This window comes from Salmo salar, chromosome ssa15 (genome assembly GCF_905237065.1).
Source record: "Salmo salar chromosome ssa15, Ssal_v3.1, whole genome shotgun sequence".
Taxonomy (NCBI): Eukaryota; Metazoa; Chordata; class Actinopteri; order Salmoniformes; family Salmonidae; genus Salmo; species Salmo salar.
In genome coordinates this window covers 73186009-73213281 of record NC_059456.1, presented here as the reverse complement: position 1 = coordinate 73213281, position 27273 = coordinate 73186009, and the positions used below count along the sequence as shown (strand labels likewise).

The window sequence follows — 27273 nt, the reverse complement described above, 5'->3', positions numbered from 1 at the left end:
AAATGGGGTCTGTTTGAGTATACTAAAATTAACAGCTGTGTATGCGTAAAAATCAAATCAAATCAAATTTATTTATATAGCCCTTCGTACATCAGCTGATATCTCAAAGTGCTGTACAGAAACCCAGCCTAAAACCCCAAACAGCAAGCAATGCATGTGAAAGAAGCACGGTGGCTAGGAAAACTCCCTAGAAAGGCCAAAAACCTAGGAAGAAACCTAGAGAGGAACCAGGCTATGAGGGGTGGCCAGTCCTCTTCTGGCTGTGCAGGGTGGATATTATAACAGAACATGGTCAAGATGTTAAAATGTTCATAAATGACCAGCATGGTCAAATAATAATAATCATAGTAGTTGTCGAGGGTGCAACAAGCACGTCCGGTGAACAGGTCAGGGTTCCATAGCCGCAGGCAGAACAGTTGAGACTGGAGCAGCAGCACGGCCAGGTGGACTGGGGACAGCAAGGAGTCATCATACCAGGTAGTCCTGAGGCATGGTCCTAGGGCTCAGGTCCTCCGAGAGAAAGACAGAAAGAGAGAAAGAGAGAATTAGAGAGAGCATATTTAAATTCACACAGGACACCGGATAAGACAAGAGAAATACTCCAGATGTAACAGACTGACCCTAGCCCCCCGACACATAAACTACTGCAGCATAAATACTGGAGGCTGAGACAGGAGGGATCAGAAGACAACATGGACTAATTCCATGTAGAGAGAACAGAAGATTAGAGGTTTGAATCTGACTGATGCTGTGTCACAATAACAAATACATGTGTTTGCATGCTTAATGCCTGAAGAAATTAATTTCCATGTGTCCTATCTGTGCTTGGAGTTTTAAAAATGTTAACCCAAAATAAGATAGCAGTGTTATAAAAGTCTTATTGAAACATTCAGTGATAATTTTAAGGAAGTTATTCAAAAACCTCCAAAGAACTTGTAATTTCCATTCTCATGGCGTTAATAAAACCTCACAGGAAGCTCAATCAGTTTTACCGGTCAGAAAACATATGGCTTCGTTTCCCACAACCAATTTGAAACTAAAAACATTTGTCGCCAGAACTTACAAGGAACCAAACGTGCTAGCTGGGGAAATACTGACCTATTGTCACGACTTCTGCCGAAGTCGATGCCCCTCCTTGTTTGGGTGGTGCTTGGCGGTCGACGTCACCGGTCTTCTAGCCATCACTGATCCATTTTTCATTTTCCATTGGTTTTGTCTGGTTTATCTACACACCTGGTTTCAATCCCATTCATTACATGTTGTGTATTTAACCCTCTGTTTTCCCTCATGTCCTTGTCCGAGATTGTTTTGTTTGTTATCGGTTTCATGTATTTTGTATTGGTGTGCTACGTTTTTTTTTATGTATGTTGATTTTGAAGTTCGTGTTTGTTTATTCTTTATTAAATAACTCCAGTTATACCAAGTTGGTTTCTCCTGCGCCTGACTTCCTTGCCACCTACACACACGTCGATGACAGAATCTCGGACCAAAATATGAAGTCAGCAGGAGAGGGTACCCCGGTCATGGAGGTGGAGGACCACGTCCAGAAGAATGCGGAAAAGCTTCACCATCTATGCGCCGCCATGGATCGCCTTGTCCAGAATATGGACCGCTGGGAGAGACTGAGTTTTTCCAGCGCCTCCACCAGCCCAACCGGGGTCTATCCTGAGCGCCCCTTCTCAACTTGAACCCGGTGGCATTCGTCTATCCATGCCTCAGGGGTACGATGGAAGTGCTGCCACCTGCCGGGGTTTCCTACTCCAATTAGACCTTTTCCTGGCCAAGGTCCACCCAGTTCCATCTGACCGTGAGAAGAGTTTCACCCTCGTCTCGTGCCTCACCGGGAGAGCCCTGGAGTGGGCCAGCGCTGTGTGTGGAGGAGGAGATGCGGCGTTGGACCATTATGAGGAGTTCACCCGCCGTTTTCGGGCAGTCTTTGACCATCCACCCGAGGGCAGAGCGGTGGGTTAGCGCCTCTACCATCTGAGGCAGGAGACGAGGAGCGTCCAGGGTTTTGCCCTGGGGTTCAGGACCCTGGCAGCCGGTGCGGGATGGAATCACAGGGCCCTGATCGACCATTACTGCTGTAGTCTGTGTGAGGACATCTGTCGGGAGCTGGCCTGCAGAGACACCACCCTCACCTTCGACCAGCTGGTGGATTTGTCCATCCGGCTGGACAACCTGCTGGCTGCTCGCGGACGTCCAGATCGGGGTCTGGTGGTTCTATCCTCCTGCACCCCTTCTCCTAGACCCAGGGAACTGGGAGAGGGGGTGCACAGGAAGACCGGAGGGGGTTCCCGCTCGCGCACCATCTGTGGCCGCAGATTTCACACTGCTGGTCGGTGCCGGGTAGGTTCCTCTGGGAATCGAGGTAACAGACTCTGGCGCTACCCCAGGTGAGTAGGCACCATTCTCATCCAGAGCCCTCTGTTGCACTTATTACTTTTCTGTTACTTTTCCAGATTATTTTTCCCCCCGCGCTCCCAGCAAAAGGCGCTAGTAGATTCAGGCGCGGCTGGGAATTTCATTGATCAAGCTTTTGCTCATAGTTTAGGGATCCCCATTGTACCCGTGGATGTGCCTTTCCCCGTTCACACCTTAGATAGTCGACCATTAGGGTCAGGGTTAATCAGGGAGGTCACAGCTCCTTTGAGTAAGGTGACGCAGGGGGGTCACAAGAAAAAATTAGTCTGGGTCTACCTTGGTTAATTTGTCATAACCCCACTTTTTCTTGGCCACAGAGGGCTCTCACGGGGTGGTCGCGAGAGTGCTCAGGTAGGTGTGTAGGGGTTTCCGTTGGTGCTACTACGGCAGAAAGTCCAGACCAGGTCTCCACCGTGCGCATTTCCCCAGAATATGCTGATTTGGCTCTCGCCTTCTGTAAAAAGAAGGCGACTCAATTACCACCCCATCGTCAAGGGGATTGTACGATAAATCTCATGGTAGACGCTGCACTTCCCAGGAGTCACGTGTATCCCTGTCGCAAGCGGAGACGGTGGCTATGGAGACATGTCTCCGAATCCCTGCGTCAGGGGTACATTCGGCCCTCCATTTCACCCGTCTCCTCGAGTTTCTTTTTTGTGAAGAAGAAGCATGGAGGTCTGCGCCCGTGCATTGATTATCGAGGTCTCAATAAAATCATGGTGGGGTACAGTTACCCGCTACCTCTGATCGCCACGGTGATTGAGTTAATGCACGGGGCGCGCTTCTTCACTAAACAGGATCTCAGGAGTGCGTACAACCTGGTGCGTATCCGAGATGGAGACGAGTGGAAGACAGCATTTAGTACTACCTCAGGGCATTATGAGTACCTCGTCATGCTGTACGGGTTGAAGAATGCTCCCTCAGTCTTCCAATCTTTTGTAGACAAGATTTTCAGGGACCTGCACGGGCAGGGTGTAGTGGTGTATATCGATGACATTCTGATTTACTCCGCTACACGCGCCGAGCATGTGTCCCTGGAGCGCAGAGTGCTTGGTCGCCTGTTAGAGCATGACCTGTATGTCAAGGCTGAGAAATGCCTGTTCTTTCAACAGTCCGTCTCCTTCTTAGGGTATTGCCTATCCACGTCAGGTGTGGAGATGGAGAGTGACCGCATTGCAGCCATGCGTAATTGGCTGACTCCCACCACTGTGAAGGAGGTGTAGCGATTTTTAGGGTTTGCCAATGACTACCGGAGGTTTATCCGGGGTTTTGGTCAGGTAGCTGCTCCCATTACCTCACTGCTGAAGGGGGGTCCGGTGCGCTTGCAGTGGTCGACTGGGGAGGACAGGGCTTTTAGGAAACTGAAGGCTCTGTTTACCTCGGTTCCTGTGTTGCCTCATCCGGATTCGTCTTTGCAATTCACAGTGGAGGTGGACGTGTCTGAGGCTGGGATAGGAGCTGTGCTCTCTCAGCACTCGGGTACGCCATCTAAGCTCCGCCCCTGTGCCTTCTTCTCTAAGAAACTCAGCCCGGCGGAGCGAAACTATGATGTGGGGGACCGGGAGCTGTTGGCTATCGTCAAGGCTTTGAAGGTGTGGAGACATTGGCTTGAGGGGGCTAAACACCCTTTTCTCATCTGGACTGACCACCGCAATCTGGAGTACATCCGTTTTTCACCCGTTTTGTGTTTACCCTCTCTTACAGACCAGGTTCGCAGAACGTTAAGGCAGACGCACTGTCCCGGCTGTATGACACAGAGGAGCGGTCCATGGATCCCACCCCCATAATCCCAGCCTCTTGTTTGGTGGCACCGGTAGTGTGGGAGCTGGATGCGGACATTGAGCTGGCATCACGTGCGGAGCCCGTTCCCCCTCAGTTTCCAGCTGGGCGTATGTACGTTCCGTCTGCTGTCCGCGACTGATTGATCTATTGTGCTCACACACTACCCTCCTCTGGTCATCCTGGGATTGGTCGGACGATGCGCTGTCTTAGTGGGAGGTACTGGTGGCCCACCTTAGCTAAGGACGTGAGGGTTTATATTTCCTCCTGCTCAGTGTGCGCCCAGTACAAGGCTCCTAGACACCTACCCAGAGGTAAGCTACAACCCTTACCCGTTCCACAACGGCCGTGGTCGCACTTGTCAGTGGATTTCATAACCGATCTTCCACCTTCACAAGGTAACACCACGATCCTGGTCGTTGTGGATCGTTTTTCTAAGTCCTGTCGTCTCCTCCCTTTGCCTGGTCTCCCTACGGCTCTACAAACGGCAGAGGCTCTGTTTACTCACGTCTTTCGGCACAACAGGGTGCCTGAGGATATAGTGTCTGATCGGGGTCCCCAGTTCACGTCAAGGGTCTGGAAGGCGTTATGGAGCGTCTGGGGGTCTCGGTCAGCCTTACCTCAGGTTTTCACCCTGAGAGTAACGGGCAGGTGGAGAGAGTTAACCAGGATGTGGGTAGGTTTCTGAGGTCTTATTGTCAGGACTGGCCGGGGGAGTGGGCGGCGTTCGTGCCCTGGGCAGAGATGGCTCCGCCAATCCTCCACTAACCTCTCTCCCTTTCAGTGCGTGTTGGGGTATCAGCCGGTTCTGGCTCCTTGGCATCAGAGTCAGACCGAGACTCCTGCGGTGGACTACTGGTTCCGGCAGTAGTCGTACAGCGCGCTGAAGGTGGACATGAGCGGCGTCCCAGGTCTCCTCCGCGCGCCGTACGATGCCAGAAAGTTGGCGCAGATCGTCACCGCAGTGAGGCCCTGGTGTTCGCACTGGGGGACAGGGTCTGGCTCTCGACCAGAAACCTGCCCCTCCGCCTGTCCTGCCGGAAGCTGAGTCCGCGGTTTGTGGGGCCGTTTAACCTGTTGAGGACAGACGTTCCGCTAGCGGAACCCCGTTCCGCCTGCGGAACCCCTAGCCAACAGCCAATGGCATCGCACGGCGCGAAATTCAAAACCAACTAAAATACCACAATTAAATTTTCTCAAACAATCAACTATTTTACACCATTTTAAAGATAAGACTCTCGTTAATCTAACCACATTGTCCGATTTCAAAAATGCTTTACAGCGAAAGCACAACATTAGATTATGTTAGGAGAGTACATAGACACAAATAAATCACACAGCCATTTTCCAAGCAAGCATATATGTCACATAAACCCAAACCACAGCTAAATGCAGCACTAACCTTTGATGAAATTCAGCAGATGACACTCCTAGGACATTATGTTATACAATACATGCATGTTTTGTTCAATCAAGTTCATATTTATATCAAAAAACAGCTTTTTACATTAGCATGTGATGTTCAGAACTAGCATACCCACCGAAAACGTCCGGTGAATTTACTAAATTACTCATGATAAACGTTACATAACAATTATTTTAAGAATTATAGATACAGAACTCCTTAATGCCATCGATTATGCAGGACTCCTTTATGCTATGTCCGATTTTAAAATAGCTTTTCGGCAAAAGCACATTTTGCAATATTCTGAGTACATAGCTCGGCCATCACGGCTAGCTATTTTGACATCCGCCAACTTCGGGGTCACCTAAACTCAGAATTACTATTAGAAAAATTGGATTACCTTTGCTGTTCTTCGTCAGAATGCACTCCCAGGACTTCTACTTCAACAACAAATGTTGTTTTGGTTCCAAATAATCCATAGTTATATCCAAATACCTCCGTTTTGTTCGTGCGTTCAGGTCACTATCCGAAGGGTAACGCACGAGCGCATTTGACAAAAAATGTCAAAATATTCCATTACCGTACTTAGAAGCATGTCAAACGCTGTTTAAAATCAATTTTTATGCTATTTTTCTCGTCAAATAGCGATAATATTCCAACCGGGCAACGTTGTATTCATTCAAAGAGAGAAAGAAAAACATGGCGAGTTCTCGTGACCGCGCATCTCCAGTCTCACTGTCCCCAGGCTGACCACTTACAAACTCTGCTCCTATACTTTGCCCAGAGACAGCAGACACCCCATTCCACTTTCTGGCGGCATTGGAGAGCCAATGGAAGCCTTAGAAAGTGTCACGTTACAGCACAGATGCTGTAATTTCGATAGAGATGTAACAGAAGGACAACAAATTGTCAGACAGGGCACTTCCTGCATGGAATCTTCTCAGGTTTTGGCCTGCCATATGAGTTCTGTTATACTCACAGACACCATTCAAACAGTTTTAGAAACTTTAGAGTGTTCTCTATCCAAATCTACTAATTATATGCATTTTCTAGTTTCTGGGCAGGAGTAGTAACCAGATTAAATCAGGTACGTTTTTTATCCGGCCGTGAAAATACTGCCCCCTATCCCAAAGAAGTTAAAGACCTGAGGAGAGTGAACGAGGTGTTTTAGGTTAAAGCTTCCCCCCCATTACCGCATTAACCCCTCGTTCCATGTGTCTCTCCTCAGGCCGGTGGTGGCTGGCCCGCTCCAGGAGGCTGAGGTGCGGGAGGTTCCTCCACCCCCTCTGGACATTGAGGGGGCCCCGGTGTACTCCGTTCGATCCATCCTGGATTCGAGTCGTCGGGCGAGGGGCCTTCAGTACCTCGTGGACTGGGAGGGGTACGGTCCGGAGGAGAGATGCTGGGTTCCGGTGTAGGATTTGTTAGATCCTTCCCTGCTGCGAGAGTTCCTTCGTCTCCATCCGGATTGCCCCGCACCTCGTCCTCCGGGTCGTTCCCTTAGGCCGGTGTCGACGCGCAGCTGGAGCCGCGCGTCAGGTGGGGGGGTACTGTCACAACTTCTGCCGAAGTCGATGCCCCTCCATGTTCGGGTGGTGCTCAGCGGTCGACATCACCGGTCTTCTAGCCATCACTGATCCATTTATTACATGTTGTGTATTTAACCCTCTGTTTTCCCTCATGTCCTTGTCCGAGATTGTTTTGTTTGTTATCGGTTTCGTGTATTTTGTATTGGTGTGCTACGGGTATTTTTTACCCATGTTATTTTTATGTACATTGGTTTTGGAGTTCGTGTTTGTTTATTCTTATTCTTATTCTTGTTTACACCTATTTAGAAAGAGGAACTGCACTTCTGTGCTGTTTGTATTGATATAAACTCTGTAAGCAAACAAGGACATAAATCTACATTCCATTGCCTCATATCCATCATAAATTAATATCAACTATCTGAACTCAGTTCTTTTGGATTAAACAATGTAGTTATGGACTGAAAAGCACAAAAATATGAGCGCTGTCAACATTGTAGCTTTTAAAGGCAATTTTAATGTGTTCACAAAAATCGCATTCACCTGTAAACGCCACAGATACATTAAATGTCAAGTGTACTACACCACCTGATCAGATTAGGTTTGAAGAGGGGGATAGGACAACCATACAATACCAAGACCTTTATGTAGTCTAATTAATTTTGTTGCCATTTTGTACATCTTTAGCAAATTCACTTCACTATATAGTAAGTTCTTACTCCTAAAAAGACAATTTTCTGATATAGTAGAGGTTATGTTTCCAATTGTGGAATTTTGAGGGTTAAACTCCAATAAATGAGAGGTAGCAAATGCATTGGTTGGCAATCCTTGTTTGATAGTGAAAGTTACATTTTTGTTTGACTGAACTTGGCTTAATGTTGCCTACAGTAGCCTAACTATCAAAATGATTATGCATTATGCTGGCCACATGATAAAGTAATTTTCAATAATGTTCTTGAAGATTGTAACATCTCAAAGGGATTTTTTTTCTTTTTGTGTCCCTTTGATATTTTAAGTAGAAATTGTCCACCAATATTGAATTGAAAAAATCTGTATTTTGACATGTCCCTCTGTCACCCAACTCTGTCAACCCTGTGTCGCTCATTTTAAGGTCAACCCTTTTAAGTGAACTGAGCTCTGTTTAGTGAACTGAACGTTCCAAAAAAATTGAACATGAACATCGAATAGTCAAATCATAGAGTAAAAGCAGGTGACCTGGTTCTACTCTTTTTGGTCATTTTTTTGTATTTTGTGATGTAAAAGACCACAAAACGGGGCGGCATGTAGCCTAGTGGTTAAGAGCATTGGGCCAGTAACCAAAAGGTTGCTATTTCCAATCCCTGAGCTGACTAGGTGAAAAATATGTTGATGTGCCCTTGAGCAATGCATTTAACCCTAATTGTTACTGTAAATCACTCTGGATTAGAGTGTCTTTAAAAGAAAAACTGAGTGGGTGGGGCAAAACTCAGTAGACAGGCTAGAAATATTTCATCAATTATTTATTTTTTCTTGTGACTCTTGCATTTAATTGGCACTCCCTGTTTCCCACAACAAGCTACCATTCCTCCTGTCACAAAGGGGATTAATGGCTGATTTAAGAAGAAATCGTCAACCCTGTTATGGTCAAACCTGTTACTTTATTTGTTACTTAACTTCTATGGGCTACGTGGGACGCTAGGCTTTACAGCGAAAGCAAAACATTAGATTATGTTAGGAGAGTACATAGACAAAAATAATCACACAGCCATTTTCTAAGCAAGGACATGTGTCAATAAAACCCAAAACACAGCTAAATGAAGCACTAACCTTTGACGATCTTCATCAGATGAGATTCCTAGGACATTATGTTACACAATACATGTATGTTTTGTTCGATAAAGTTCATATTTATATCCAAAAACAGCATTTTACATTGGCGCGTGATGTTCAGAAAATGTATTCCCACCAAACCTCCGGTGAATGTGCACATCAATTTACAAAAATACTCATCATAAACGTTGACAAAATATATAACAATTATTTGAAGAATTATAGATAGACTACTCCTGGATGCAACCGCTGTGTCAGATTTTAAAATAGCTTTACGGAGAAAGCACATTTTTCAATATTCTGAGTACATAGCTCAGCCATCACTGCGAGCTATACAGACACCCGCCAAGTTCAGGGCAACCTAAACTCAGAATTAGTATTAGAAATATTCTCTTACCTTTGGTGATCTTCATCAGAATGCACTCCCGGGACTGCTACATCCACAAGAAATGTTGTTTTTGTTCCAAATAATCCATATTTATGCCCAAATACCTCCGTTTTGTTTGTGCGTTCAGAGTACTATCCAAAGGCATAACGCGCGAGCGCGGTACCAGAGACGAAAAGTCAAAATGTTCCATTACCGTACTTAGAAGCATGTCAAACGCTGTTTAAAATCAATCTTTATGGTATTTTTTATGTAAAATTGCGATAATATTCCAACCGGACAATAGCGTATTCATTCAAGGAGAAAAAGAAGGAACAGCGCGCTCGGGTGACCGTGCATATCCAATCCCTTTGTTGCCAGGCAGTCTACTCAGAAACTGAGCTCCTATTATCTGCCCAGTGACAGGAGAATGCTCAAACCACTTTCTGAAGGCTTTTGACAGCCAATGGAAGCCTTAGGAAGTGCAACGTAACCCCAAGGATACTGTAGTTTCGAAAGGGACTAGAAAGAAGAACTACAATTCTCAGATCCTCCACTTCCTGGTTGACTTTTTCTCAGGTTTTTGCCTGCCATATGAGTTCTGTTATACTCACAGACATCATTTAAACAGTTTTAGAAACTTCAGAGTGTTTTCTATCCAAATCTACTAACAATATGCATATTCTAGTTTCTGGGCCAGAGTAGTAACCTGTTTAAATTGGGTACGTTTTTCATCCGGCAGTGAAAATACTGCCCCCTAGCCCAGACAGGTTAATAGTATTTTTTTAATTTAACAACCTCTTGAGATGGGAAAACGTGACAGAATGTAAAAATGTGTTAAAGTTACACTTCTCCAAAGGTACCAAATTGGTGGAATGACCCTTGTGCTCTCTTACACCATGCTTATAAATAAATCAATAAGTTCAACATTCTTTCGTTTGTAGCATACGAAATACCTGTCCTATTTATATATATTTTTTAATTTAACTTTTATTTAACTAGGCAAGTCTTAGATTCCGATGACACTGATCACAAAATGTGTGTATGTAAAAGCTTGAATCCTTACCTAGCAAGCAAAATGACATTGAAAAGATGTCGAAAATATGTATTTTTGCGATGTTGAAGTTCGGTTCATTTTCGGTTCTGATAGATTGATGCAAATATGAATTTTCTGGACATTGAAAGACATATTTTCCAGACGTTAAAATCAGGTTCATTTTCGGTTCTGAATGAAAGTTGAAAATATGTAATTTACAGATGTTGAAAATACATATTTTTTGGTCATGTATTCTATGGCCAAATGTCAATCGCCCATACATTCTCAATGAAGTAAGCATTATACTGTATCTAGTGATGGGCAGTTCGAGAACGATTAACAATTTTTTAACAACTCTATTTACTGAGAGTCATGATTTGTTTTTCTGGATGCAACGAGTCCTACAATGAGTCCTACAGCAGGATTGATACAAGCTCATCTGGCTGAGCGGCTCCAGAGACATACACAGCGTCTGCTCAACAAATTTGAACTCAAGAACAAATCGTTTGGGGGGCTGCAGTTTGCAAACGATGTGCGTCACCTTCAAGGCAGTCAAGCAACAGTCTTTCACAATCTTGTCCGGTTGCGGCCACAACTAGAACTTGTTTCAAATGAATAAAAAAAGTTATTATTTGTATACCTAGCAATCAACAAATGTACATTGTTCAAAGCACACGTTTACAAGTCTCAGTCTCAAATGACAGCTCCAATAAGTCCCCTATGGTGAACAAAATATCAACAAGAGGCTTGCAAGAAAGGCATTTCACTGTACTTGTGCACGTGATGTTAAAACTTGAAACTTGAAATAGAATTATGACTCTTTCGAGTTTTCAGTTGATCATTCACCGGTAAGGGGTCCTGCATGATCTTGGCATTACTGACTCGTTCTTCTTACTGAACGAGTCAAAAAGATCTGGAGTCAGTAAAAAGAGCCTTCCCAACTTCCAATCACTAAATTATATGACAATAGTATTTTTTTTATCCATTTAATATTGGAAAGAAGAGCCAACTGAAGACTGCAACATAAAATATATAGAGTGTTATTGCTCCCAACTGTCACATGCTCCTATGCAATAATGTTTAAAGTAGTTCAACCTACACAATAAACCTACAGACCATTTCAACTACAATAACATTCTCAGCAACGGTTACAGAAATATGTTTTATTTGTATGACTGTGATATGCTGTTGTTTATCTACCTTAGTTGAATGCATTGACTCTATGTCGCTCTGGTTAAGAGCATCTGCCGAGTGAGCAAAATACAAATACAAATTTGGTTGGTCTGGACCATACCAAATCTGAACGAATTGTAGACATCTAGGCTACATATTTATATATTCTTATTCCATCCCTTTACTTAGATGTGTGTTTATTTGGTAGTTGTTGTGGAATTGTTAGATATTACTGCACTGTCGGAACAAGCACAAGCATTTCGCTACACTCACAATATATTTTTTTTTAATTTGTATTACTTAACCTTTATTTAACTAGGCAAGTTAGTTAAGAACAAATTCTTATTTACAATGACAGCCTACCAGGGAACAGTGGGTTAACCGCCTTGTTCAGAACGACAGTTTTTTTACTGCGTCAGTTTGGGGATTCGATCCAGCAACCTTTCGGTTACTGCCACAACGCTCTAACCACTAGGCTACCTGTCAACCCAAATAACAACTGCTAACCATGTGTATGTGACCAACACAATTTGATTTGATTTGATTTATATTTCACAAGTTTGAACAGCACAGTACGGCACAGTTCAGTACAGTTGAGCACAGTACAGTAGAGTTTTATTTAGTACAGTACAGTAGAATAGAGTACAGTAGAGTAGAGTTTAATTCAGTAGAGTAGGCTAGGCAATGTAGTCTAGGCTATGTTTCACAAGTTTGAACAGCACAGCACAGTACAGTACGGCAAAGTTCAGTACAGTAAAGCACAGTAGAGTACAGTACGCTACGGTACAGTAGAGTTTAATTCAGTACAGTACAGTTTAATTCAGTAGAGTACAGTGCAGTTTAGTTCAGTAGAGTAGAATGCATTGGAGTAAGGTTGGTTCAACACAATACATTATGCTGTACTATACTCTACTGTGCTGTACTGTACTGAACTATACTTAACTTGTATTTTCTTTACTGTACTGTAATGTACTCTGCTATGCTCTACTGTACTGTGCTGTCCAAACTTGTGAAACATAGATGTCTATGATTGGGCCAAATCAAGTCTGGACCAGACCACACCAATTATAGATGTCTATATTTGGGCCAAATCAAGGAAGGTCCAGACTGGACCACATGAGAACCAATTATAAAAGTCTTTGTATGGGCTAAATATAGGTCGGTCCGGACGTCTGTGGACATTGAAATCAAGGCCGGTCAGGACCAGACCAAATCGGAATTAAACAAAGACATCCATGATTGGTCCGGACCGGACCAAAATATCATACATTTTTGGATTCATTTTTGGATTTTATATACCCATTGATTCTTGAAGAATATAACTTCAAAATGGCTCATGAGCTAGTTCAAATGTCGTATGCCCATAGGGCATGTTGTTGTTTCTCTGTAATACTATTAGCCACCTAGCAATTTTATAAAGTTGGCTACCAAGAAGCCCATTCAATCAAGTCAGAGATCGCATTGATTTGTTCTTCTAATCAAATCGAATCATTTAAAAAGAAAATGTATTGTTCCTCTATTTTATCGGAGCCCATGTGTCTACAAACGTATGGAATCGTCTTGAAAAGAGAAAGAGGCACATCCCTATCATACAGTGTTTGTTTACATTTACTTTGTTTGCAAACATATTATCTGGCCCCTGGGTTACCCCAGTAGGAGGAGTTTGCTCCATTTGAAAAGTGATGGCATTTGTTTTGGAACCGGCTGTCTCCTGGGCATGAACCAGGTGCCTTGTTCAAAGCCCAAAGCGAAGTCGGCTCAAAACAAAAGTGACGTTACCTAGGCTAGATTTTAAGCATGTGGAGTAATGAGTAAATTTCTGTTTCACATTCAAAGAGAATGCTTTTCATAAAAACGCTTTATTTGCCTTCCCAATGAAAACTAGTTCGAAAAGTATAACATATTTTATGGAAATTAGATGTTCTATGTTTATGGACGATGCACCATGCTGCCTTGTTGTCAACATGACTGAGAGTTGCAGATTACTGTTCAATTTGAGAAGGGCGCTCCTCCCTCACCGCTTTTTCCCCTTCACGTCACGGTCCATAGACCGGTGCACCCCATATTGCGGAAGTACAGCGTTACAGCGTGATGAAAATTTAAAGGCAATGTTCCTTCATTGGCGGAGACTACATTCACGGTAAACGCTGCATTTGTCAGCTCAACCGTAAATTACTTTTACAATCTGTAACACTTCAGCGATACAGATTGAATAGAGCCCTATACGTTACAAATTTGCAAAACGTGTCATATGTTACGAATTCTGTCTAGGTGGCTAGGCAGCAAATGTTAGCTAGGCTAAGGGTTAGGGTTAAGTTTAGAAGTTAGGTTAAAGGGTTCAGGTTAGGCGAAGGGTTAGCTAAAATAGTTAAGGTTAGAGGAAGGGTTAGCTAAATGGGTTAAGGTTAGCTAACATGCTAAGTAGTTGCAATGTAGCTACAAAGTAGTAAGTAGTTGGAAAGTTGCTAAAGTTGTCCATGATGAGTTTCGAACTCGCAAACTTTGGGTTGCTATATGTTCGTGTTATACGCCCACCCTACTTTCGTTTCTGCCTTAAGTAACCATTTGTCTTATCTAACCACATTAAACGTAACATATACTAATTTGAGTGTCCCGGATTTAAATTGACCATGTGTCATCTTGTCTATGAAACCAGGCTGGCAAAAATATGGGCCAATACAGAGGTGTTGGCTTAGATCGGTAGTATTCAAAGTCGGGGCCGCGACCCTTAGCGTGGTTGCAGGAAACTGGAGTCTGGTCTCCAAAGCATTAAGAGTGCAGATTATTGCATGAGCCAATACACACACGTTTTCCAGAAAGATTATTTGAAAAATACAATGTCTTTTATTTCGCTAAGAGATGAAAATGTTATGAATTGAAGGTTATTTGTTGATGTACAAATCGAAATGTAAGGATTTTAGGTTGTGTCATGAGATTTGGGGTGGGTGGGGTCTTTTTTTTGGTCCTAGCTGAAAAAAAATGAATTCCACATGCTTAGATTGTTGACAACAAGTTAACTATTAACTATATACAACATAAATACATTTGCACAATGAGCACTTGTCTCTCAAATACATTTTTACCTTTGTTGGTTAGCTAGCTAGAGATTTTTTGCCATATTAGCATGGACGTGACAAAACACCTCAAAACAAGACATGGTATCAAGAACAAGATTTATGTGTATTATTATTTTGGTTTATATACAGAACAAGATAAAACTAGCTGAATGGCTCTGCCTCCCAGGCGTGAACCAGGTGCCCAACTCTGTCTGACTGCGAAGTTGGCTCAAAATTAAGGGGACTTAATTAAGCACGTGTAGTTATGGGTACGATTCTGTGTTTTCCCATGCAAATGTGAGAGAGAAAAAAGTGCCTTGCCAATAATACCTTGTTTGAAAATTCAAACATAGTCTATATTTTATCGTAAAGAGGTTGTAGCTTGTATTCTTTTAGGACGTGGCGCCATGTTGCATGTTGACAACATGACTGAGTGACGCAGATTTCTGTTCATTTGAGAAAAGCGCTCTTCCCTCGTTCACATCACGGGCCATACACCAGTGCCCCGCAGTTCAGCATAATCGAATCTGCCCAATGTTGCTCTCAATCGGCACACGGCCTTTTGACCCATTGAAGCGCGCGCATTGTTTTTGTGACGTGATCACATCAGTCGTCTATAGGTCCGTCGAAGAAAGTTTCTGATTAGAAATGTGGCTTGATTAGTATATTTCCAAGATATAGCTAGGCTACGTACAGTAAATCCCTTGATCGCGGGTGATCAACTTCGAAGAAAGAAAGCACTTTGGAATGTATCGTCAGCATGCAAAGGTAAGGGCGTCTATTTTCCACCCATTGCATCATATTGTCTTCATTTTTACAAACCGTTGTTTTTATCAGTTCAGTACCTTTGATTCATACTTAGCGTAGTAGTAGGCTATAGTCTTAATATTAGAGCGAGAATGTTATGGGTTAATCTATTTGTTTGCAGAACACGCCTGTGTAGCCAGCGTGATAGCTGGGCTAAGTATCTCATTTTGTAAAATGTGGCGTCTATACACATTACTACCCTAGACTATACATTACCTCTCTCATCAGCATATGTATTTTGTGGGCTATCAATGCACTGGAATGTGACTGTCTGTGCTGAAATACTTCAATGTCATCACACTTCCATTCGTCTACTTCTCAACTTCAACAGGGCACTGCATGCATGTGTCGGCTACTTCTGTTCTAACTTCTACACATCTTTAGAAATGCATACAAGTTGTAATGGATACAGAACTTCAGAAGTTGACAAATCAATGCTACCTCAAATGTCTGCCAAAATGTAATTCTGTAAAAAAAAAAACAGAACAAATCGAATACAGTTGCAAAGGAAACTTAACTTTTTCGTTGCTTAGGTCGACTTGTCACTCTCACACACTTTTTTTTTATTTCCACAAACGTGGGCACTGTTATTTAACATTTCCCTATGGGCTGTCAATAGAGTTCTGAACATTTTAAACTGCTGAGAGTAGGCACCTCAAATGGTATTCTGAAATTGCTACAAGGCTTTTAAAGTTATTCCAAGTATTTTTCTTATGTCATTGTGGCACAGTTTGTGCACGTTTGGGTTACACATAACTGTGTACAACCAGCCAGATGTATGAGGCTAGGTTACAGATTGACTGTAGAAGAAAATGTGCCCCCCCAAAAATAACAGCTGTTATTTTGAAATTACTTTTAGGCCTAGTTGTACAGGGTGGGGTGGGGTTTTGGTCATACCACACATTCTTCAGTGTGCTAGTAATTCTATATCAGTTGTTCCTTGATCTCTCTTTCTCTCTCTCTCTTAGCAAGTCCAGACATGCACACAAGTATTATTTTGCTGGCCCTAGCAATTTGTAATCTGTCAGATTGAGGGTATCAAGGCATGCATAGGGTAATGTGGGGTAACTAGCCCACCCCCACCCCAAGAACAATGTCCAATTGCTGACACAACAAAGCAAAGATTGGTAATGTGGATGATTAATGAACTCTTAAAATCTCAAGTCTGGGTAACTTATTTTAATCAAAGAAATACAATATTTATCTAAATGGCTTTGGACATCTCACTATTAATGTCCTCACTATGATGAGGTTTTGATGTAAGGTCCCTCTTTTCATTTTCCCGCAAATCATGTCTAAATCGTTCTAAAGTACAGTACCAGTCAAAAGATTGGACACGCCTACTCATTCAAGGGTTTTTCTTTATTTGTACTGTTTTCTACATTGTAGAATAATAGTGAAGATATCAAAACTATGATATAACACATGGAATCATGTGTTAAACAAAGTGTTAAACAATTCAAATTATATTTTAGATTTAAGATTCTTCAAATAGCCACCCTTTTCCTTGATGATAGCTTTGCATACTCTAGGCATTCTCTCAACCAGGTTCGAGGTAGTCACCTGGAATGCATTTCAATGAACAGGTTAAGTTAATTTGTGGAATTTCTTTCCTTAATGCGTTTGAGCCAATCAGTTGTGTTGTGACAAGGTAGGGGTGGTATACAGAAGATGGCCTTATTTGGTAAAAGATGAAGTCCATATTATGGTAAGAACAGCTCAAATCAGCAAAGAGAAACTACAGTCCATTTCTTTAAGACATGAAGGTCAGTCATTACAGAAAATGTCAAGAATTTTGAATGTTTCTTCAAGTGCAGTTGCAAAAACCAACAAGTGCTATGATGAAACTGGTTCTCATGAGGACCGCCACAGGAATGGAAGACCCAGAGTTACCTCTGCTGCAGAGGATAAGTTCATTAGATTTACCAGCCTCAGAAATTGCAGCCCAAATAAATGCTTCACAGAGTTCAAGTAACAGACACATCTCAATATCAACTGTTCAGTGGAGACTGCGTGAATGAGGCCTTCATGGTCGAATTGCTGCAAAAAAAAAACATTACTAAAGGATACCAATAAGAAGAAGAGACTTGCTTGGGCCAAGAAACACGAGCAATGGACATTTTAGACCAGTGGAAATTTGTACTTTGGTCTGATGAGTCCAAATTTGAGATTTTTGGTTCCAACCGCCGTGTTTTTGTGAGATGCGGTGTGGGTGAACGGATGATCTCCGCATGTGTATTTCCCACCGTTAAGAATGGAGGAGTAGGTATTATTGCTGGTGACACTGTCTGACTTATTTAGAATTCAAGGCACACTTAACCAGCATGGCTACCACAGCATTCTGCAGCGATCCGCCATCCCATCTGGCTTGCGGTTAGTGGGACTATCATTTGTTTTTCGACAGGACAATGACCCAACACAGCCTGGAGGTATTTTTACCAAGAAGTAGAGTGCTGGAGTGCTGCATCAGATGACCTGGCCTCCACAATCCACTGACCTCAACCAAATTGAGATGGTTTGGGATGAGTCGAACCGCAGTGATGGAAAAGCAGCCAACAAGTGCTCAGCATATGTGGGAACTCCTTTAAGACTGTTTGAAAAGCATTCCAGGTGAAGCTGGTTGAGAGAATGACAAGCGTGTGCAAAGCTGTCATCAAGGCAAAGGGTGGCAATTTGAATAGCACCCTTTTTATAACAACAAAAACAGCTTGCTTTAGATTTAGAAAAACGCCTTGCAATTGTCTTTCAAGTGAACTCATGGCTAGATGGCTTGCCCGAGGGCTTAAAGCAGTCCTCTGAATGGGGGCTACCCGGAAGAGATGCAAATCACGTCTTGAATTGCAAAACGCTGCTCGCCCGCTGGCGGTTAGGCCTGTAAAATGAATAACTGCTGATGTATAACCGTTAAGGACTTAGCAGTTAGTTAACCATACTGTAACAGAGACAGGTAATTGTCATGGGGGTAAATGTATTTTCTAATCTGGTGACTTGGGTTGCAAAATGCATGTCTGGTTTTATTATGAGTAACTGTTCTTGCTCTTATAAAGATAGACACACAGGAGCACACATATTCAGGCAATACCGTGGGAAGGTCAAATGTAAAACATGCACCTTCTATCGGATCATCTTGAAACATTCTCTGTAAATCTAACTTTAATCAAGGTTTTACATGGTCTAGTATTGGTTTCCTTTTTCAGCGTTATGACATAACGGTTGTGATGGATAATATTATATCATATCTTGGCTTCAGAAGATTGGGAATTCACTACATTTTGTGTGCTTGTTCTGGGATGTTCTACAGACTTTTCAGAATTTTTTTTAAAATCTTAAATGATGTATTCTAAGATTCTCTTGGAAAATATATTCTGAAATGCGTTTGTCTTACATTGCAGTACTATTTTTGATAGAAAGATGAGAAGTGTTTTATCAACAGTCTGAATAGTCCTGGAGGTTTTTTTAAATATTTTTTTATTATGAAAGCCACTCAAAATATACTGACTTCATCCCGTTTCCAGGAAAGTGACATTCCAAATAAAATTCCTGTAAAACGGCTTTGAATGGCATTTCTTATCTTAATTCCACTGAACAACTTGACATTGCTCAAGATGTTCTTGTACCTAGGAGTCTGTCCTGTTAAATCTTGCCATAAAAACACACCTTATTAATATAAAGTCTGCATAAGGGAGTTTTCCAACTCCGTGTAAGTGTTGGCTCTCTGGCAAGTAGGTGCTAATGTTCACAGGAGACAGAAGCTGCTGGAAGTCGCATCATCTTAAACAAAGGAAAGGCATATTGCCCACCCAACTCTGGCTGTAGGATCTATTGATAGAGAAGCCTATTCAAATGCAAGGTATTCGTGAAATGCGATATTGTGAGGTGTAGTGTGCCCTTTTATTTTATTAATTTTTTCTTTTCACCGACTATTTTCATGTTTTTAATTGGACTATATTGAAGTTATTGGAACAATGATTCTCTATCTAAATTCCATCACAGTTTGAGTGCCATAATTTTCCCCATTTACTCTTTTATATTTGGATTTGTATTGAAATAATTTTGTTAACACCACATATTAACCTCTTTACTGTATCAGTGTTCTATTTGTGCCCTAATCAACTGTTTCTCTCCTCAGTCTTTGACCCCAGGTGTGAAGCAGCTAGCTGACCTAGCTGAACACTAGGTGGGCCTACGTTTTGGGGAAAATGCACTCCAGCGTTGAGGTGCCCCCAAACCCCCATGTTGCCAGCAACCACAACAGTCCCGGAAACTCAGGTTCCCAGTATGCCTTGTGTGCCCTGGGGGTGGGACTGGTGGCCCTGGGCATTGTCATGATCGTGTGGAGTGTGGTGCCCTCCGACATGGCCGGGAACAACAGCAGTGGCACCGGAGGAGGGAACCCGAAACCGGACACAAGGGGGAGGACTTCATCGGTGGCCTTTGTACTGGTCGGGGCTGGAGTGGCCATGCTCCTGCTGTCCCTGTGCCTGGGGATGAGGAACAAGCAGCGGGAGCAGCAGGTGCTCCTAGAGGCCCAGACTCTGGGGGCAGGCAACGTAGCTGCCAGTGAGGACGACGGAGAGACGTGAGTACTGTAGCTACTGAGTTAGTTTGTGAGCTAATTAATGACCTCAGCAGGTTTGTTTGCTCAGGGTTCAGTGCAGGGTTGGGCAATCCCTTTATTACTTTACTAACCGTTTGACTGCTCCTAGATGTGTAACATCACATGATGCACACCAGATGACGCCATCAGTGTTTCCAGATGATGTTGTCAGAAACACTTATTTCTATATTTTTGACTACAACACATAGAAACTTGTCATTCTCACATGTATTGACATTTGTGGTGGTGCTGGAGATTAATATTGCCCTTTAACCTATGAGGGCTAACACATGTTCAGCTGATTCAACTACACTGAACAAAAATATAAATATAACATGTAAAGTGTTCGTCCAATGTTTCATGAGCTGAAATAAAAGATCCCAGAAATGTTCCATACACACAAGCTTATTTACAGTGCGTTCGGAAAATATTCAGACCCCTTCACTTTTTCCACATTTTGTTACGTTACAGCCTTACCAAAATTGATTCAATTGTTTTTTTTCCTCATCAATCTACACGCAACTCCAAAATGACAAAGCAAAAATAGGTTTAAATGTTTTTTTGCAAATATAAAAAATAAATCACATTTATTTATTCAGACCCTTTTCTCAGTACTTTGTTGAAGCACCTTTCGCAGCGATTACAGCCTCGATTCTTCTTGGGTATGACGCTGCAAGCTTGTCACACCTGTATTTGGGGAGTTTCTCCCATTCTCTGCAGATCCTCTCAAGCTCAGTCAGGTTGGATGGGTAGCGTTGCTGCACAGCTATTTTTAGGTCTCTCCAGAGATGTTCGATCGTGTTCAAGTCCAGGCTCTGGCTGGGCCACTCAAGAACATTCATTCAGAGACATCCCGAAGCCACTTCTACGTTGTCTTGGCTGTGTGCTTAGGGTCGTTGTCCTGTTGGAAGGTGAACCTTCGCCCCAGTCTGAGGTCCTGAGAGCTCTGAAGCAGGTTTTCATCAAGGATCTCTCTGTACTTCATCTGTCCCTCAATCCTGACTAGTCTCCCAGTCCCCGCTGCTGAAAAACATCCCCACAGCATGATGCTGCCACCACCATGCATCACCATAAGAATGGTGCCAGGTTTCCTCCAGACGTGACACTTGGCATTTAGGCCAAAGTGTTCAATCTTGGTTTCATCAGACCAGAGAGTCTTGTCTCTCATGGTCTGAGAGTCTATAGGTGACTTTTGGCAAACTCCAAGCGCGCTGTCATGTGCCTTTTACTGAGTAGTGGCTTCTGTCTGGCCACTCTACCATAAAGGCCTGATTGGTGGAGTGCTGCAGAGATGATTGTCCTTCTCGAAGGTTTTGCCATCTCCACAGAGGAACTCTGAAGCTCTATCAGAGAGACCATCAGGTTCTTGGTCACCTCCCTGACCAAGGCCCTTCTCCCCCGATTGCTCAATTTGGCCAGGCGGCCAACTCTAGGAAGAGTTTTGGTGGTTCCAAACTTCTTCCATTTAAGATAGATGGAGGACACTGTGTTCTTAGGGACCTTAATAAATGCTGCAGACATTTTTTGGTACCCTTCCCCAGATCTGTGCCTCGACACAATCCTGTCTCGGGGCTCTACGGACAATTCCTTCTACCTCATGGCTTGGTTTTTGCCCTGACATGCGGTGTCAACTGGGGGACCTTATATACACAGGTGTGTGCCTTTCCAAATCGTGTCCAATCAATTGAATTTACCACAGGTGGAGTCCAATCAACTGGAGCCTCCCGAGTGGCGCAGCAGTCTAAGTCACTGCATCGCAGTGCTAGCTGTGTTCCTACAGATCATGGTTCGATACTGGACTGTCTCACAGCCGGCCGCAACCGGGATACCTATGAGGCGACGCACAATTGGCCCAAAGTCGTCCAGCTTTGGAGAGGGTTTGGCCGGTCAGGGATGTCCTTGTCCCATCGCGCTCCAACTACTCCTATGGCGGGCCGGGTGCAGGCACGCTGACACGGTTGCCAGGTGTACAGTGTTTCCTCCAGCACATTGGTGCAGCTTAGCGGGGTTGTGTTTCGGGGGACGCACGGCTCTCGACCTTCGCCTCTCCCGAGTCTGTACGGGAGTTGCAGCGATGGGATAAGACTGTGACTATCAATTGGATATGACGAAAAAGTGGGTAAAATAATAAGGCTGTAACAAAATGTGGAAAAATGGAAGCGGTCTGAATACTTTCCGAATGCACTGTCTCAAATTGTGTGCCCAAATTTGTTTACATCCCTGTAAGTGAGCATTTCTCATTTGCCAAGATAATCCATCCACCTGACAGGTGTGGCATATCAAGAAGCTGATTAAACAGCATTAGCATTACACAGGTCCACCTTGTGCTGGGGGCAATTAAAGGCCACTCTAAATATGCAGTTTTGTCACACAACACAATGCCACAGATGTTTTGAGGGAGTGTACAATTGGCATGCTGACTACAGGAATATCCACCAGAACTGTTGCCAGATAATTTAATGTTAATTTCTCTACCATAAACTGCCTCCAACATCGTTTTAAACAATTTGACAGTACGTCTAACCGGCTTTACAACCACAGACCACGTGTATCCACGCCAGCCTAGGACCTCCACATCCGGCTTCTTCACCTGCGGGTTCGTCTGAGACCAGCCACCCTGACAGCTGATGAAACTGCGAGTTTGCACAACCTAAGAATTTCTGCACAAACTGTCGGAAACCGTCGCAGGGAAGCTGATCTGCAAGCTCGTTGTCCTCACCAGGGTCTTGACCTGACTGCAGTTCGGCATCAGTGGGCAAATGCTCACCTTCGATGGCCACTGGCATACTGGAGAAGTGTGCTCTTCACGGATGAATCCCAGTTTCAACTGTACCGGGTAGATGTACAGAGTGCCCCAACTTTTTATCTCTGTGCAATTTGAGATATCGTGACAAGATCCTGAGGCCCATTGACGTGCCATCACCAGTGCACGACCCCCATGTCGCAAGGATCTGGACACAATTCCTGGAAGCTGAAAATGTCCCAGCTTTTCCATGGCCTGCACACTCACCAGACATGTCACCCATTGAGCATGTTTTGAATGCTCTGGATCGACGTGTACGACAGCGTGTTCCAGTTCCCCTCAATATCCAGCAACTTCCCACAGCCATTGAAGAGGAGTGGGACAACACGCCACAAATAACAGCCTGATCAACTCTATGTGAAGGAGATGTCACGCTGCATGAGGCAAATGGTGGCCACACCAGATACTGACTGATTTTCTGATCCATGCCTCTACCTTTTTTTTTAAGGTATCTGTGACCAACAGATGCATATCTGTATTCCCAGTTATGTGAAATCCATAGATTAGGGCCTGATGAATTTATTTAAACTGATTCATATCCTTATGAATTGTAACTCAGTAAATTCTTTGAAATTGTTGCATGTTTTGTTTTTGTTCACTGTGGTTAAATGTTTCGTTTGATCATGTGAATGGCTTTGCTTTGGCTGGATCCAAGTCCTGCACCCACACTGGTCCTTCGCTATTAACATTGGTTACCCATGTTTTAGTGCTTCTTTAAATCTCTCTGCAGTGCTTTAAGTAACTTTTTTTAAGTTCAAGCCCCATTACGTAAACTGGGCACCTGTTGCAATAAAGCCATGTAAAACCATCAGGACTGTATTTATCAGGACACACGGCATAGCCTAGAGTACACACACATCAACAATATAGAAGACGAACGCAGTCCAATCTGAAAGTGCATAGTTACTCATATCTGTGTGTTTCTGTATGAATGTCCACAGGGCAGAGGAGCGAGCCCAGAGGTACACTGTGCCCAGCTACGAGGAGGCGGTAGGCAGCGGCGAGTACCCCATACGCCAGAGCAACTTGCGCCACAGCTCGTCCCAGCTGCCCTCCTACGACGACCTGGTGGACGGTGTGCAGATTGAGCTGGAAGGGTCAGATGTCACCCAGACGTCACCCACTTCCACTAACCCTGCCTCCTCTGCTGTGCCTAACCGCCGCACTGGGCGAACGGGCCTCAAGCTCCTTCCCCTTAAGATCCGGAGGATTAAATCGGAGAAGCTCTTTATGAATAACACGGATAACTCTCAGCCTCCGGGAGGGATCACTATTGAGCCGCTCACTCCGCCACCAATGTATGAGGACAAAGCACCCCAGCTCTGAGACTTGGCACCTTCTAGGTTTCAAAGCAGGTTACTGAAGCCGCTGCGTCCCACTAGGCGTGGATTGGTTGTGCAGTGCTACTATAGATGTGATCAGATGGCCCTTGTCATGCATCTGTGGTTAAATTGTCTCGATGGCACTTGTCATGCCTATCTGGCTGAGGACTTTTCTTTAGACCTGCAACTCAAGGGCAGTGAGCACTGTTCTGTATGTGGGGCACTGGCATTTGAGTAGATCTTTGGGGCAACTCTAACGTTGCTGGACAGAGGGAACACTTGGACAGAGAGTACACATCCAATTTCCGACTATGATTACAAGGACATTGAAGCTTACAAGGACATTGAAGCTCGGTTCAAAGGATCGATATTATTGGGGGAAATACTCAGCATGTCTTTGATGCCTTTAATACTTTACAACGAGTACTTACTCTGGTCCAAATCTCCTTTTGTATGCAGTTGACCATATTTTATTTTCCTCTGTCTGCTATATCATTTCAAGTTCCGTCTTCATCCTCAGTCCAGTCAGCCACGTGTTATAGATGTATTATTCATGTCTGAGTTTTGAATTCTGTACAGCTACTTAGACAGCTGCTCCTCACATTTTGGGAGAGGTGCTATTTGGCGACTGAATCAACGGCCGCCATACTCAGTCAGTGTTTGTGTGTTGCTGCCTGTGTTGCTCGTCAATAGAGGACAATTGAGAGAGACCGAGGCTCATGGGTAGTTAGAAGCCTTTGCCCTGTAGCCATGGTGAAATGGGATTGGGCTCTGAAGGCCGTAGTGTAGTCCAGCTCTTTTCCTTGACTTTTTTTTTTTTTTTTTTTTGCTCAATAGAGGAGAACACAAGGGGGACTTTCTCTGAGCAGCTGGGAGCTGGGATAATGGCACCCATTGCTCACTCACTCATCACTCTTGAACTATTCTTCACTGGCTCCTTGACTGGCAGCACTTTCATTAGGAGTATTCAGAGAATGAACTTCTGGTGTCCATGGTTTGACCCCATTTTGTTTAGTGGAGCAAAAATACATCAGTACCTTTATCTCTCTAGCCTGTTTGTTTTATGCTTGTGAGAGTATGGAAATGAGCGAATCCATTAAGTGTTTGGAATTTAAGAATGTTATTTTCTTATCATACGGATGCTATTTTCTGATGTCATGTTGATGAACCTGTTCGACAACTATTCACTACTTTTTAGGTGGGAACACAAACTGTACACAACAGTAGCCTTCTTTGTGTAAGTGAACACTTAATAAACTAGCAAATGCATACCTATGCACACAGAACAAGAATAGGCTTTTTTTAATTTGAATTGAATTGCTGAATTACTATGCTAAACAAAAATATAAACGTAACATGTAAAGTGTTGGTCCCATGTTTCATGACAGGAAACAAAACATCCCAGAAATGTTCCATATGCACAAAAAGCATATTTCTCAAATTTTCTGAACAAATTTGTTTACATCCCTGTTAGTTAGCGTTTCTCCTTTGCCAAGATAATCCACCCACCTGACAGGTGTGGCATATCAAGATGATTATTAAACAGCATAGTTATTACACAGGTGCACCTTGTGCCGGGGACGAAATAAAAGGCCACTCTAAAATGTGCCATTTTGTCACACAACACAATGCCTTAGATGTTACGTTTTGAGGGAGCGTGCAATTGTCATGCTGCCTGCAGGAATGTCCCTTAGAACTGTTGCCAGAAAATGTAAATATTAATTTCTCTTCCATAAGCTGCCTCCAATGTCGTTTTAGATAACTGGCCTCACAACCGCGGACTACATGTAATCACGCCAGCCCAGGACCTCCACATCTGTGCTGAAGAGTATTTCTGTCTTAAATAAGCCCTTTTGTGGGGAAAAACTCATTCTCATTGGCTGGGCCTGGCTCCCAAGTGGGTGGGCCTATGCCCTCCCAGGCTCACCCATTGCTGCGCCCCTGCCCAGTCGTGAAATCCATAGATTAGGGCCTAATGAATTTATTTCAGTTAACTGATTTCCTTATAGAACTGTAACTCAGTAAAATCTCAGAAATTGTTGCGTTTTTATATTTTTGTTCAGTACAGTTTATACATGTAAAATAGCATGGACATCATGTACATTTTAGTTTTATACATCGATTTTGTACAATATTGTTGACGGTATTTGTAGGAATCCATGACTTCATAGCATGTTCTGTACTTATGGGGACACTACACTCTAAAATGAAAGTTTGTCAGGTGTTTTCATACCTCAAAAGATACATTATGTTAAGCAACGTACACATCCCAATCCATTGGTTTTGTAGATTCAACGATAATGTCACAACCCCAAATGAATGATAAAAATGAGCACCAGAGATGTTTATGAATGAAAAATTGTGCCCATTGTGCTCATCTTTTCAATTCATAAACAGATCAGTACCAAGATAAGCACCATGGTGTCCATCTTTTCCATTCATAAACAGATTATGTGCAGAACTTTTCCATTGAATTTGGGATTGAGAATTACAGCGGTAACAATACAATCAATGGTGTTGGACATGGATCCACCTTCACATTAGACTTCTTTTGAGGTATAAAAACATCTAACAAACTTAGATTTTGGAGTGTATTGTCCATTTAAGAATATTCTTATGTGGAACAGAAACATTGTTCATGAGTTCAATGGACTTTTCTCTCAACCAGCTCTATCTATGACATTTATTCACATCATTTCAAATACTTAGCATTATTTGTAAACTACATGATTGGCTTGTATGACTAAATTTCCTTTTGTATGTTTTTGTATGAGGAGTTCTGTCTGTTTGTTGACTTCGAGGAGTTTAGAATGATGCATTCTTGTGTACAGTAAAGGAGTTGAGTATGAATAATGTAAAAAATAAATTTAAACTATTCCGACCACACAGTTCTATTGCAAATAGGTCCTGTGACGACTTACTGGTTTTCAGCAACCACACTAACGTGTTTCTGGGAAATCATTAACCATGGCAGTGCCTTACTTCCTGTAGTATACAGCTTTTTTGGAAAATATTCACACCACTTCACTTTTTCACATTTTGTTACGTTACAGCCTTATTCTAAAATGGATTAAATAAATGTTTTTCCTCATCGATATACCCCATAGCGAAAACAGGTTTTTAGAAATGTATTAAAAATAAAAAAACAAATACTTTATGTAAATAAGTATTC

The 27273-nt window shown here is 43.1% G+C and overlaps 1 protein-coding gene across 2 annotated transcripts; it reads left to right on the top strand.

Moving 5' to 3' along the window:
- Positions 1-13568: 13568 nt before the first annotated feature.
- Positions 13569-26987, top strand: tmem51a (transmembrane protein 51a). Of its 2 annotated transcripts, none has more exons than XM_014146075.2 (3): positions 13569-13656; positions 19509-19958; positions 23721-26987. In XM_014146075.2, the coding sequence occupies exons 2-3, from the start codon at positions 19579-19581 to the stop codon at positions 24103-24105; spliced, it is 765 nt and encodes a 254-aa protein (XP_014001550.1). In that variant the 5' UTR covers positions 13569-13656; positions 19509-19578; the 3' UTR covers positions 24106-26987. The 2 variants fall into 2 exon arrangements, with proteins under 2 accessions (XP_014001550.1, XP_014001549.1); XM_014146074.2 differs by lacking the exon at positions 13569-13656 and adding an exon at positions 13682-15340.
- Positions 26988-27273: the final 286 nt, after the last annotated feature.

Bases quoted from the DNA above. Each gene is read 5' to 3' on its own strand.
- tmem51a (XM_014146075.2), top strand. From the start codon at position 19,579: ATGCACTCCAGCGTTGAGGTGCCCCCAAACCCCCATGTTGCCAGCAAC. The intron at 19,959-23,720 runs GTGAGTACTGTA...GAATGTCCACAG, and splicing joins AGTGAGGACGACGGAGAGAC to GGCAGAGGAGCGAGCCCAGA.